The 13,526-nt window shown below is 53.3% G+C and overlaps 1 protein-coding gene across 1 annotated transcript; it reads left to right on the forward strand.

Moving 5' to 3' along the window:
- The first annotated feature begins 5,721 nt into the window (after positions 1–5,721).
- LRRC3C (leucine rich repeat containing 3C) lies at positions 5,722–6,486 on the forward strand. Its single transcript, XM_056128174.1, has one exon. The coding sequence runs from the start codon at positions 5,722–5,724 to the stop codon at positions 6,484–6,486; it is 765 nt and encodes a 254-aa protein (XP_055984149.1).
- Positions 6,487–13,526: the final 7,040 nt, after the last annotated feature.

A 13,526-nucleotide genomic window follows, 5' to 3' on the forward strand; every position in this document is an offset into this window, starting at 1 on the left:
ACAAGTGGTACTACATGGAAAGTATCATGCTAAGCGAAATGAGTCAGAAAGAGAGGGACAGACATAAAAAGATTGCATTCATCTGGGGGACATAAAGTAACAAAATAGGAGATTAGTATCCAAGAATAACCGAGATCCGTACCAGGAGGATTACTCCATGGCTTAGAGGTCAGCCGGGCATTCTAGGGGAAAGGGCAGCTCAGATAGAGAAGGGAGCACCAAATAAAGGGTGTTTGGAGGATCCTGCCAGGAGGAGAGATGCATGTCCATAGTCTACTGAACATGATTGCCACTCAATGCCTCTTTTGCAGACCACAACACCCAAAAGGAGAGAGAGAACAAAAGGGAATGCCCTGCCACAGAGGCAGGGTGGGATAGGGGGGATGGGTGTGGGAGGGATACTGGGATCCATGGTGGTGGAAAATGGGCACTGGTGGAGGGATGGGTATTTGATCATTGTATAATTGAAACCCAAGCACAAAAATTTGTAAGTCTACAACTGTACCTCATGGTGTTTCACTAATAAAAATTAAAAAAAAAAACCTCAAATGCAAGTGTGCTCTTCTCACTCACATGTCATATGTGAGTTTAATTCCCTCCTGGACCCAAAAGGAGAGAGAGAACAAAAGGGAATGCCCTGCCACAGAGGCGGGGGGGATGGGGGGTGGGGGTGGGAGGGATACTGGGATCAGTGGTGGTGGAAAATGGGCACTGGTGGAGGCGTGGGTACTCAAACTGTATAATTGAAACCCAAGCACAAAAATTTGTAAGTCTATAACTGTACCTCATGGTGTTTCACTAATAAAAAAAGTTTTGATCAGTGGGAAGATAATAATAATAATAATAATAATAATAATAATAATTCCCTCCTGGAATGGAAGAGGGGAAATGGAGTCATCCCCATGGTACCAAGTACAAAGGTTTGTACCAAGTCCAAAGTAACTGTGATTCCAATACAAGTAATCATTCTCTCTGTGCCTCAAAGTTGCTTGTGCCCTTGTCAGTGCTGGCAGATGAGAGCCATCTGGGAGACTGTGGACATGTCCATATTGTCCTCCTAGCCCGGCAGTTCTCAGCTGGAGCTGCATGTTAGAAATACTTGAAAGTTCTCAAAAAATACCTGCACCTACCCTCCATAGAGATCATCATTTAATTGAGCCATTGAAGCCCAGGCATAACTAATTTTTTTATGTTTTTGTTCACTGTCACTGTCCTGCCATTGTTCATCGATTTGCTCGAGTGGGCCCAGTAACATTGTGAGACTTGTTACTGTGTTTGGCATATCGAATATGTCACGGGTAGCTTGCCAGGCTTTGCCATGAGGGTGAGATACTCTGGGTAGTTTGCCAGGCTCTCCAAGAGGGGCGGAAGAATTGAACTCAGGTTGGCCATGTTGGCCGCATACAAGGCAAACGCCCTATACGCTGTGCTATCACTCCAACCCTATGTTTTTGTTATTTTATTTTTTTATTTAAAAATATATATATAATATTTTTAATGAGTCCCCGTGACGTATTCGATATGCCAAACACAGTAACAACAAAGTCTCCAATGGAGACGTTACTGGGCCCGCTCGAGCAAATCGAGAATCATCGTGAGATACAGTTACAGACTTACAAACTTTCATGATTACATTTCAGTCATATAATGATCAAGTACCCATCTCTCCACCAGTACCCATTCTCCACCACCAATGTTCCTGGTATCCCTCCCACCACCCTCACCCCATCTCCCCTGCCTCTGTGGCAAGCATATTCCCTTTCACTCTCTCTCTCCTTTTAGGTGTTATGATTTGCAATATAGGTAGTATGTAGCCATCATGTTTGGTCTATAGTCTACTTTCAGCAGGCATCTCCCATTCTGAGCAAGCCCTCCAAGCTTAATGGTCCCTTCTCTAACCCAACTGTCTTTTCCCCCAGCATGTGAGGTCAGCTTCCAAGACATAGAATGATCCTCCTGGCTTTTATCTCTATTAGCACAGCGGGTAGGGCATCTACCTTGCACGCAGCCAACATGGCCGACCCGAGTTCGATTCCTCTGCCCCTCTCGGAGAGCTCGGCAAGCTACCGAGAGTATTCAATATGCCAGACACAGTAACAACAAAGTCTCCAATGGAGACGTTACTGGGCCCGCTCGAGCAAATCGATGATCAACGGGAGGGCCTTTTACTTTACTTTACTATCCTTGGGTCATAACTAACTTTTTTTAAATACCCCCAAATGACTCTATTGTGCAGGCCTACCCACAAACTAAGTCTAGGGGCTGGAGCAATAGCACAGCGGGTAGGGCATTTGCCTTGCATGCAGCCGATGTGGGTTGATTCCCAGCATCCCATATGGACCCCCAAGCACCACCAGGAGTAATTTCTGAGTGCAGAGCCAGGAGTAATCCCTTAGCATTGCCGGATGTGATCCAAAAAACAAAAAATAAACAGAGTCTACCCACAGACTAAAATACTCAGTACCTGGAGAACTAGAACCTCTATTTCCTTCTAAGAGCACAGTTTTTGGAGCATGGGAATAATGGGAAAATCCTAGTTAAGTGAGTGAGTGAATGAATGAATGGATGAATGGATGAGTGGTTGTATGGATGGAAGGATAAGGGATTGCCTGGATGTATGGATGGATAGTGAGAGGTGGATAGTTACATGAATGGTTGCATGGATGAATAGGTGAATAAATGGATGGTTGCATGGATGGATGGTTGAACAGACAGATGGGCAAGTAGATGGATGGTTGCATAGATGGTTAAGTGGATGGTCCAATGAATAGTGGAGAAATTTTTCTGTACACCTTATCACTCCCAGCGTGCATTATGCATCATTCTGCATCTGGTGCCTCCTTCCTCCCTGCTCTCCCTCCTCCCTGGCTGAGCAACATCAGCACTACCAGTTGCCTCATCCACCTCCCCAACCGGGCTCTCCTGTGTATACCTCACTGTCTGCTTCTCTGCTGCACTGGCCACCCAAATCCCACTTTCTCCTTCTAAAAAGAGATCCCAGCCTCCCACAGGCAGGGTCAACTCTGGTACCTTACTGGAAGCCCAAGGAGAGGAGCAGAGGGAACGGGCGGGAGTGAGAGTGTTTGGGGACTTTTCTGTTCCACAGTCAGCCACAGTCCTGAAATACCCGCCTCCCTCCCCCCACACCCCCAGAGGCTGGCTTAACAAGGAACACTCAGCCTTGCTGCTTCTCCTTCTCAAGTATAGAAATGCGTCCTATCTGATTTCCGGGTCTGAGTCTGAGAAATGCCCCTGCAGATATCACAGAAGTGAGTCAGTGGCAGGGACCGCCCAGAGGTAACACCACTAGGTACCCTACCATCATCAGTCTGGTTTGAATGATAGGTTCAAAGGTCACCTCCCGGCCCAGTGACATGGAGATGTCCCCTGTATAGTCACTGGGGCTGATGCCCTGCACTCAGAAGGGCCCTGCTCAGGCAGCCTTGGCTCACGAACTCCTGTTGCCATCTTGGAAATCTTCATCTGTGAACAAAGGGCCCCACATTTACACATGACTCTGGATCCGACAATTACGTGACCCACCCTGGCCGCCCATCTCTTAGGAAATCCTTCTTAGCAAAGCCTCCTCAGGATCCGCCATTCCTGTTCCCTTCAACTGCTGGTGAACATGGGGGGAGGTTGGTGGCTCAGAGGGCAGGAGGTATAAATGATGATTGGGGTTCAGAGGCCCTGGGGAATAAGGTGTCTGCAGTCTCCTCGGCTTCCAGGCCTGAGGGCAAGCAAAAGTACCAAATCTGGAAGCTGAGAGAAGTGGAGTCTGCTGCAACATGAAATGAATTTTGCTGGGGGCGGGAATGGGGAGCTCCCCAGCAGTGGGAGGGTTGGGGGGCACCAGGGCTACACTTGCCTGTGTGGTGCACTGAACTCAAGGCCTCTGCATCCATGGGAATACCTGTAGGTAACCAGATGAGATCTGGGGCACCTTGCAAAACCCCTTCCAACATTTTTTTTAAGCTTTTTGGGCCACGCCCGGCAATGCACAGGGGTTACTCCTGGCTCTGCATTCAGAAATTACTCCTGGTGGTGCTCGGGGGACCAAATGGCATGCTGGGAATTGAACCTGGAATGGCCATGTGCAAGGCAAACGCCCTAAACACTGTGCTATCACTCCAGCCACCCGCCCCCCCCCCCCCCGCCACCGCCCGCCTTTCAACTCTTATAGAGGCCAAGAACAAACTGCAACTGAGCCACAGGTGAGAGGCTTCAAGCATCCTCTGAGGAGCCAGGACTGGGGTCTTTTGGAAGGATGTTTTCCAAGGGAAGGGCTGAGGGGAGTTTGTTAGGCCTGGAGGAAGAAGCTACGGGGCACAGCTGACGGTGGAAAAGGGGAGTGGGGAGCAATGGAGTTGGGGCACGGGTTGCTGGAGGCAAGAGGTCTGATGGGCCCACCCCAGTTCTTTCCCCCAAGCCTGCCAAGCAGAGGGTCCTTCCGTTGGACCAGGCTCCAGGCCCAGGGCTGAGGTTCTAGAGAGCAGAGCCTCAGGTGGACCTCGGAGGAGAGGGAAGTCCAGACGCTGGGGCACAGGGCAGGCCCAGGAAGCGACAGACTTGTTCTTCTGGGCAGTTCATCAGGTCTGGGATCTGCCCCCTCCTGGCTGTACCTGGCTGGGCCATGGCTCAGGTATCCGAGACCTGCGGCCTGGAGTCACATGCCAGGAAACCCAACACTTGGGGCCCCTGCCCCCAGCTTCCAGCAGCTGTGCACAAGCAGGACATTTGGAGAAGGAAGGGTCCTCGGGGGCTGAGCCGCAACTTCTGGTGAGAGGGAAGCATGGGGGGAGGCACCAACAGGGAGAGAGACTGGGAAGGGGAGCAGAAGAGAGTGGAAGGGGGGGCAGAGGACTCTGAGAGGCAGGCAGACAGATGAGGGGTGCTCTGGGAGAGCAGGAGGGCACATGTGGCCCCCTTTCCATATCACTTAGTGGACATGGCGCCCTGAGGCCTGGGGCCACCCTGTCCCCTATCTCCTTCATACGGATGCTACTCAGACCCCTGGTGCCCACAAGGCCCACCCAGCAACCTCCATGCAGGCTGGCAGGAAATAACTTTGTTCTAGGGAGGGAAAGATATACCTGAGTATGGCAGAAGCTCAGACACTAAGTCCATAAGACTTTGGTGTCTTGTTTTTTTGGGGGTCACTCTCAGGAACTACCTCTTGTTGGGTGCTCAGTTTTCACTCCTGTGTCCAGGGATCAAGTCTGGACCTCCTGCATGCCAAGCCTGGGCTCAGCCCAATGAGCCACCTCTCTGGCCCCTGAGCATCTCTGGAAAGTCTCCAGAATCCTCTAGAGACACTAGAAGAGTCTTAGGCCCAGGAGACCTTTTCCCTGACAGCCTTAGACCACACTAGAGAAAACAGAACTGTCAGTCAGGCCAGTGAGAATATCCCCCAAAAGAGGAAACCCCCCAAATAGACCAGGGGAAACCCAGGAGAAGAAGGGGACCCTCCAGAGCAGCATTAATCATCCAGGCCCACCAGACCCCAGTGAGCCCCCAGAATATTCCTGTGAAAATTGTGTCAGTGGGGGCCATAAGCATGAGTCTACGGGTGAACCAGCAGGACTGGGGAATTCCCAAAAGGGAACAGGTGGGAAGGGGGCCAGGTGGGGAGATGATAGCAACGCCAGACCAGGCCTGTCTAGAAAGGGCTTTCTCGTCCCCAGCTCCTGCTCCGCCCCAGGACTACACCCACTGGTGACCATGCTCACCCCTGCCGCCCGCCTTCTGCCCCTCCTACTGGTAGTAGGCACTGGGAGGGCGGTGCCCAGCTCCCAGGCACCTCCCCGGGGCTGCTATGTGGCCGAGGAAGCGGGTGAGCAGACATTCCGCTGCAGCCAGGCCAGCCTGAGCGCCGTGCCCGTCGGCATCCCCAACGACACCCGCAAGCTCTACCTGGATGCCAACCGGCTGGTGTCCGTGCCAGCGGGAGCCTTCCAGCACTTGGCTGCCCTGGAGGAGCTGGACCTGTCTCAGAACGTCCTTGTCCACCTCTCAGGGGCCGCCTTCCAGGGCCTGGCGGGCACACTGCGCCTCCTCGACCTCTCGGCCAACCAGCTGGCCTCGCTGCCCGTGGAAGCCTTCGCGGGGCTGCAGGTCCAAGTGAACCTGTCTGCCAACCCCTGGCGCTGTGACTGTGCCCTCCAGGAGGTGCTCAGGCAGGTGATGCTGGCTCCGGGCACAGCGGGGGGCATCGTGTGCGGCCCAGGGGCCCGGCCAGACCTGGTGGGGCAGGAGTTTGTGCCACTGGCTGGGGAGGAGGAGCTGTGTGGGCCAGGGCGGGCCGGGGCCCCACGGAACACTGACGTGGCCCTGCTGGTCGTCATGGGGGGCTGGATGGTGCTAGTGGGGGCCTACCTGGCCCACTATGTGTGGCAGAACCGCGACGAGACCCGGTGCCCCGTGAAGCGGGCCCCAGCCCTGCCTGTGCGCTCGGAGAACTCCTCCACCCTCAGCACAGTGCTCTGAGGGCCACAACCCCATCTCATAGGCCCCCTCCTGCTGCCCCTTCAGACCCCCCCAATACTGCCCAGCCCCCTTCCCCTGGCTCCCAGTTGCCTGATCTCCTTCTCTCTCAACCAACAGCAGCTTTGATGCCTGGAGCTCTATAGGTACCTATGGAACACCCACTTTGTGCCTAGATTGTGCTGGACTTCAAGATCCAGAGCTCCCAGAGTACATAGTCATGGGGCGGGGTAGGGGGACAAGAGAATGGGGCTCAGTGCTGTGTGTGCCAACTCAGAGGCCAGACCTGGCCACTGTGGGTGCCTGGCAGAGGTGATTGCAAAGGCTTTGCTAGCCAGAGCATTAAACATTGGAGAATAGAGGTGCAGCCCGGGGTTCAAGCCCCAGTGACTTAAACACAACAGAAAGGCTGTGGGCAGGGACCAGAGCAATTTATGGGGTAAAGCGCTTGACTCACATATAGTTGACCCAGATTCAGTCCCTGGCATCCCATACAGTCCCCAGAACATCACCAGGAGTGAACACAAAGCAAGGAATAAGGCCTGAAAACTGCTAGGTATGGCCAAAAATCAAACACACACACACACACACACACACACACACACACACACACACACACACACACACACATTCACGCAAAAGCCAAGGAAGAGCTTTGAGTAGAAGAAAGATTCTAAGTGAAAGGAGGGAATGGAACAAAAGTGTGAAAGCACATGCAAAACTCTCAGTGGCTTGGCATACCTGCCTAGGACGCAGTGAGTCGAGAGTCTGATCCCCAGCGTTACTACATGTGCTGAGTATGATCCAGGCAGTGCTGCTGACCCATCCCTTGCTCCCTGGGTGATTTCTGACCTCCCACTACAGTCAACCATGTGTGAGCAACCACAACGGATGGGGATGACCCCCAATGAGCACCATTTAGAAAGAATGTGAGCACCACAGTCAGGAAGGGTGACCCATGACGAAAACTGTGTGAGCACTGCTGTGACCACTGAGAGTACCACAGCCAACCTGTAGCAAGCCCTGGGCATCACGGCAACAGTGGCAATGAAAGGGGCTAAGAGCAGGGAGGAGGAAAGGAAGGGAAGGGAGATTTTTCTCTTTTCTTTATTGGGGTGAGGAGGCTACACCCAGCAGTGCTCAGGGTTCACTCCTGTGCTCAGGGATAACTGGATCACTCTGGGGATCATAGTTGGTGCCAGTTGGCTGCATGCAAGGCAAGCTCCCTACTCTCTCTTCTATTGCTCCAGTGCAGAAGGGGGAATTTTTTTTTATATAAGTAGTAATAGAAGAATTGCACTGCACTGTCCTCCCATTTTCCATCGATTTTGCTCAAACGGGCCCAGTAACGTCTCCATTGTGAGACTTGTTGTTACTGTGTTTGGCATATCAGATACGTCACGTGGAGCTTGCCAGGCTTTGCCATGCAGGTGAGATACTCTCGGTGGCTTGCCGGGCTCTCCGAGAGGGGCGGAGGAATCGAACTCTGGTCGGCCAGGTTGGCCGCGTGCAAGGCAAACGCCCTACCCACTGTGCTATAATAATAAAACCATTTGAAATGTCTGGGCAGCAGCAAGAGTCGCCTGGGAATCATGTGTGGGCAGTGGGGGGTGGGGAAGTGGAGGGAGAGGGATGGAGATATGCTTTTATTCCTTTCTGGCTTCTTGCGCTTCACCTTTGTGCCCTGCTTTGGGGGTCTCCTGACCTGATGTCCCCCTGCATCCTTTTTCAGAGACTCTGCTTTCCCCTTTACACTTGGAAGAGTTTCCTAAACTTGTTTCCTTGGGGAACAGAGGTCACCCCTTTCCCTGAGATAGGCATGTCCCTGGAGAGCTGGGATGTGGCAGGGAGGACTTGGGGCCTCACCCCAGAATGTTTGTTAGCAGACAACTCCACAAAAACACTTTATTCATGTCCCCTCTCTCCCCTGATCATAAGTGAGGTGGGGGTGTGGGCCTTGAGCCCCAGGCACTCCACAGCGAGGGATGCACACCAGGCGCTGAGTGAATGAGGCACTGGAGGATGGGATCAGCGGGGCCTGGAGGGAGCTGCTGGGAAGGCGGGCAGAGTCAGGGCAGCTATAGCAGCGGGCACCGGGTGCCCAGGAGCTGTCCCTGACCCGTCATCCTTTCTCACAGCTGGAGTCCCAACTTGGGTCAGAGAGAAACTCCACAGTTTCAAGTCAGTGGGAGAATTCAGGGAATCTGAGCCACCTTTCTCACAGATGGTCTTCTCTGGGACCCCAGGAATCAGCGCACCCTGCCCGTTGTCCCCAAGCAGCTGACTTGCCCCTGTACCCGACCTCCACACACCACCCCCCCTCAGAGAAGTATCTCTTAGGGGAATCCCATGGGAGCTCAAATAGAAACTAAAGAACCACAGAACCACTGAACCACACAGTTTGGGCCAGAGCCTGGGCACTCACCACACACACACACACACACACACACACACACACACACACACACACACCATCCCTCCGGGCCAGCCTACCCTCCCTGCCCTTTCCAGCACCCCTCTAGGTTCCCAAGGTTCCCCCACCACTCCAAGCTGGGAAGTTTTCTGGGAACTCCCCACTTTTCTCAGGAAGCCTGGGAATGTACCTTTCTCCCCAGTTCTGGGAATGCTGGATGGGAAATGAGCTGAGAGTGGGAGGCTCACAATAGCACAGCGGGTAGGGTGTTTGCCTTGCATGCTGCCGAGCCGGGTTCGATTCTCAGCATCCCATATGGTCCTCTGAGCACCGCCAGGGGTGATTCCTGAGTGTAGAGCCAGGAGTAACTCCTGTACATCGCCAGGTGTGACCCAAAAGGCAAAAAAAAAAAAAAGTGAGAGGCTCAGGTTCAGCAACACCCCCGGCCTAGGGCTGACTATCCTCATGCAACACTCTGTCTTAGTCTTCAGTTGGAACCAGGCTCCAGGGCAGGTGTTCTCACTCGGGACCAGGCCCTTCCAGAAACCCCCTCTGCAGCTTCTTCCCACCCTGTGGAGGAAGCAAGCACAGCCTTGGAAACACCCCAGTGTTGGAGGATGGGGGAACATGAACCTAACCCAGGGAATCCCCAAACTAATGGACCAAATGGATCCTGCTCCTCTGGGGAGCTCCGAGCCTGGTGAGACCCAGATAGAAGGAAAAGAGTGGAGAACAAGGAAGCCCAGGCACAAACCCCCACCTTCCTATACACACACACACACACACACACACATACATGCATGCATGCACGTACACACACATGCATGCAACTTGCACTGACCTGCCTGTATAATGAGAAGGTATCAGTGTCAAGTCAGAAGCAATCCAGACAGGCTGGGGCCAGAGCAATAGGGTAGAGTGGGTAGGGTGCTTGCCTTGCAAGTGGTTGATATAGGTTTAATCCCCTGCATCCTACAGGGTCCCCCAGGCACTGCCAGGAGTGATTCCTAAGTAGACGAGCGAGAAGTAAGTGCCGAACACCGCTTGCTCCAAAAACAATGACCAGGCCTCCTCCTGAACTTGGATTTTTTCAGACTTGAAACCTGGTGGCCTCCTCCCTCTGGGACCCCTTGTCCCCTCCCCAGTCTGGAAGAAAGGTTGACAAAAGCAGTAAGTCCCTGCGGTGCCACCACACTCACCCAGCCAGGCCTACAGATAGAGACCAGGGAGCCGTACTCATCTGTGGGGACCAGCCCCTGGGTGGTGCCAGCTCCAGGACCCAGGAGTGGTCCAGGCACATGGGTGACAGAGGGAAGTCTCAAGGGTACACCGGGCATACCCACCATCCTGCAGACACAGAAATGGCCCAGCATCACATCTCCAAAAGAACTTTATATCACCAAACCTTCCCATGTAGACTGGTCCCGGCTGAGCATTCTGGGGCCTTCGCAGAATGGGGCGGGCAGATACCCCTTTCTTGCCTGATGGCACAAAAGCCCACAGCCATACCCAACATCCTCCGACATAGAATTGGTCCAGCTCCACAAGTGAACCACATCAAGCTGCCAAGTCTCCAAATTGTTCCAGATCTATAGCTCCTGAACAGCACAACTAGGGCACCTCCAAATTTCATATAACTGTCAGTCCAGTAGGATCATAGCAAATCTAAAGGGAAAGTTACACAGAAGACCACCAAACCAAACAATAACGCAAAAGGCTTAACGAACACTAACCAGTACAGTAGATCCTCAGACAATGACTTTAGTAACATCGTTGTGAGATAGAACAGTTATCACAAATGGACTCTTACTGATCTAAGAGTTGATCATTTCATTTGCCTTTGTGTGGTGACAACAGTATGAAGTAAACTTCACCTGCAAGGAGGCAGGTGGGGTGATGGGTAGGAAACCCAGACATTGGTGGAGGAAAGGGCATGCTGATTGTGGATTGGTGGTGGGATATTTAACACAACTGTATTTTAAACAACTTGGTAAAACGTGGTGTTATGATCTTTAAAACTTAAAATAAAAAAATAAAGCACACACCAACTGCAGTACCCAGGAGCCCTCAGAACTCACTTCTCTCATTTTTACCAAGAGCACGAAGAAATCTGAAGCTTTGGTTTCCTGGAAACCAAGAGGTTAGGAGCAGCCTGTCCCAAGCAGTGAAACGTCTAGACCAGGGATCCTCAGAGCAGTCCCTGACGGCCCACAGCACATCCGGCCCTGATCATTCTTCCCTGGCGAGGAAGGCTTGGCGGAGAGCACAGTACACCAATGCACAGACACCACGCCTTATGCCCTGGGGATGGAGGTCCCTGAGGATGGAGAGGGATGATCAAGTCACGTCGAGGGGCGTGCGGCGAGATAGGGCCCCCATCTCAGTATCCTACAGACAAAACTCAGTCCGGGCCTCAGCAGCCCCTTCCCTGCTGGGGGCACACTGGGTTTTTCCCACTGCGTTTTGCCCGCTGCGTTTAGCCCGCTGCAGACGCCAGGGTCAACCCGGGAACAGAGCGCTGGTGAGTCCCAAGGCGGAGGGCGGGGCCTACGATGACTGGGCGTGGTCTCGTGCGTGGAGGGCGGGGCCCATAAGAGAGGGTGTGGGGGCGTGGTTTCGTGAGCACGGGGGCGGAGCGATGAGGCATTTGGCACGGTCTCAAGGGCTCAGGCGGAATTGGGTGGGTGGGGGTGGAGACTGTCGCCCCGGAGCAAAGTTCGGATCTGGATGACGTTGAAGTCGGCGGAGCCTGCGTCAAGGCTGGGGCTGGGTGTGCGGGCGGAGCTAAGGAGGGTGGGGAGGGGCTTAGAGCAGGGGCGGGGGCGGCTCCGCATCCTCCGAATCCTCCAATCAGGGCCACCGCGTGCAGGTGCAGGCTGGACAGGAGGCAACTTGCCTCCTTTTCTAGATCGGCCAGCGCTTCCACCGCGGGGAGGCAGCTTTAGGCTGGGCTCGCTGTCTAAGGAAGTTCTCACTCTGAGCCCCGAGATCTGCACCCCCTCGCTCTGGGAGTCCAAACCGTCACTCGTATTCTAGAGTATGCATCTGGCCACTTCCATTCCGGACCCTGGATCTCAGTGAGCCAACTCCACCTCCTGAGAGCCCTGGGGGCCGGTGACCCAGTCCTCCCACTCCCCTTGAATAACTGCTCAGTCCCACACTGGATGGATTCATCCTCCACCCACTGTGCTGAGGGTGGGGACAGGCCAGCCCCTCATGTGTCTGACAGGTTGAAGGAAGGAAGAGGTTGAAGTACCAGGCAGGACCTGCAACATAGCCTGCGGATCTCAGTGCAAAACAGAATTGGGGGTCTTTGTCAAAAAATTATTTGGGGGGGGGAGGCGGAGCTATAGTACAGCGGCTAGGGCAAAGGTTCAATCCCCGGCATCCCATATGGTCCCTCAAACACTGCCAAGAGTAATTCCTGAGTGCAGAGCCAGGAGTAACCCCTGAGCATCTCCAGGTTTAACTAAAAAAAAAAAAAAAGTCTTGTTGAGTTACTCAGTCCATAAAGGAGAATTAAGAGAGATATAGCACCCAGGTATTTGGAGGGGAGGAGTTGTTTGTTTTTGGCTTTTGGGGTCACACCCGGTGAGGGGGTTACTCCTGCCTCTGCACTTAGGAATTACTCCTGGAGGTGCTTAGGGGACCATATGGGATGCTGGGGATCAAACCCAGGTAGGCTGTGTGCAAAATAAATACTGTACTATCACTCCACCCCCAGCACCCAGTTTTGATCTGCACCCCAAAATTTTCAACCTCCCATGCAAAATATAAAATGCCAAGCCTGTGAGGCGCATTCTCCTTGTTCTTCCACCAGGAAGTCCTGCCCCCATTCCACCTGTCACCCCACCCGCACCCCACCCAGCCATCCCACCCCCTTTCACTTGGCAGAGGTCTGGGAATATGTCTGGGCGCGGGATGCCTTCCCCCAAATGTCTCCCCACATCTGAGCCTCCCCTGCCCCAGAACTTCTTGTTCTGCCCAAGGAGTCACATTTCCCAGTCTGGTGGACCCCAGGGGGCTGCGGCTCTCTCTTTCCTCATTGGCCCTTTCCAGAAAGGAAAAGGACCAATAACAAAAAGAAAATTGGGTAAGAAAATAATCATCTGCATCCTGTCTGTGTCTATCTGCATTGGAAAGCACTATGGGGGTCAGGGAGACAGTCAATTTGCAGAAACAGGGAACCAGAACTCTCCCCTAAGTCAATTCCCTACCTTGATCCCTGTCTTCTAGCAACTATCCAATAAGTCCCCACCACGAGCAACTATCACCCGTATGTCCCTTGATTGACCAGCAGAGGGCAGGAGAGAGCATTAGTCGGCAACCTGCACCTGCACCCCACACACCTCAGGCACCTGTTTCAATATTGAGTCGTTCCGGAATGACCTGAAGTGTCCTTACCTATGAGTCTCACTGAGGCCTCTTCCAACCCAGCTACAATTTTGTCCTAGATTCCCCTGAACACAAGTCAGGCAGAACTCTAAGAAGGAGTTTCCAGAACCTAAAGGAAATGTGCTTGTCCCTGAAAATACGGGGGTGTGCAATAAAAAGCAGAAAGACCAGGTTTCCTGGGGAGAGGTGGCTGGTGGGGGGGGGGGCAAGAGGACCAGCACTGTGACAAATATTA

This window comes from Sorex fumeus, unplaced genomic scaffold, assembly GCF_029834395.1.
Source record: "Sorex fumeus unplaced genomic scaffold, SorFum_2.1 ptg000063l, whole genome shotgun sequence".
NCBI lineage: Eukaryota > Metazoa > Chordata > Mammalia > Eulipotyphla > Soricidae > Sorex > Sorex fumeus.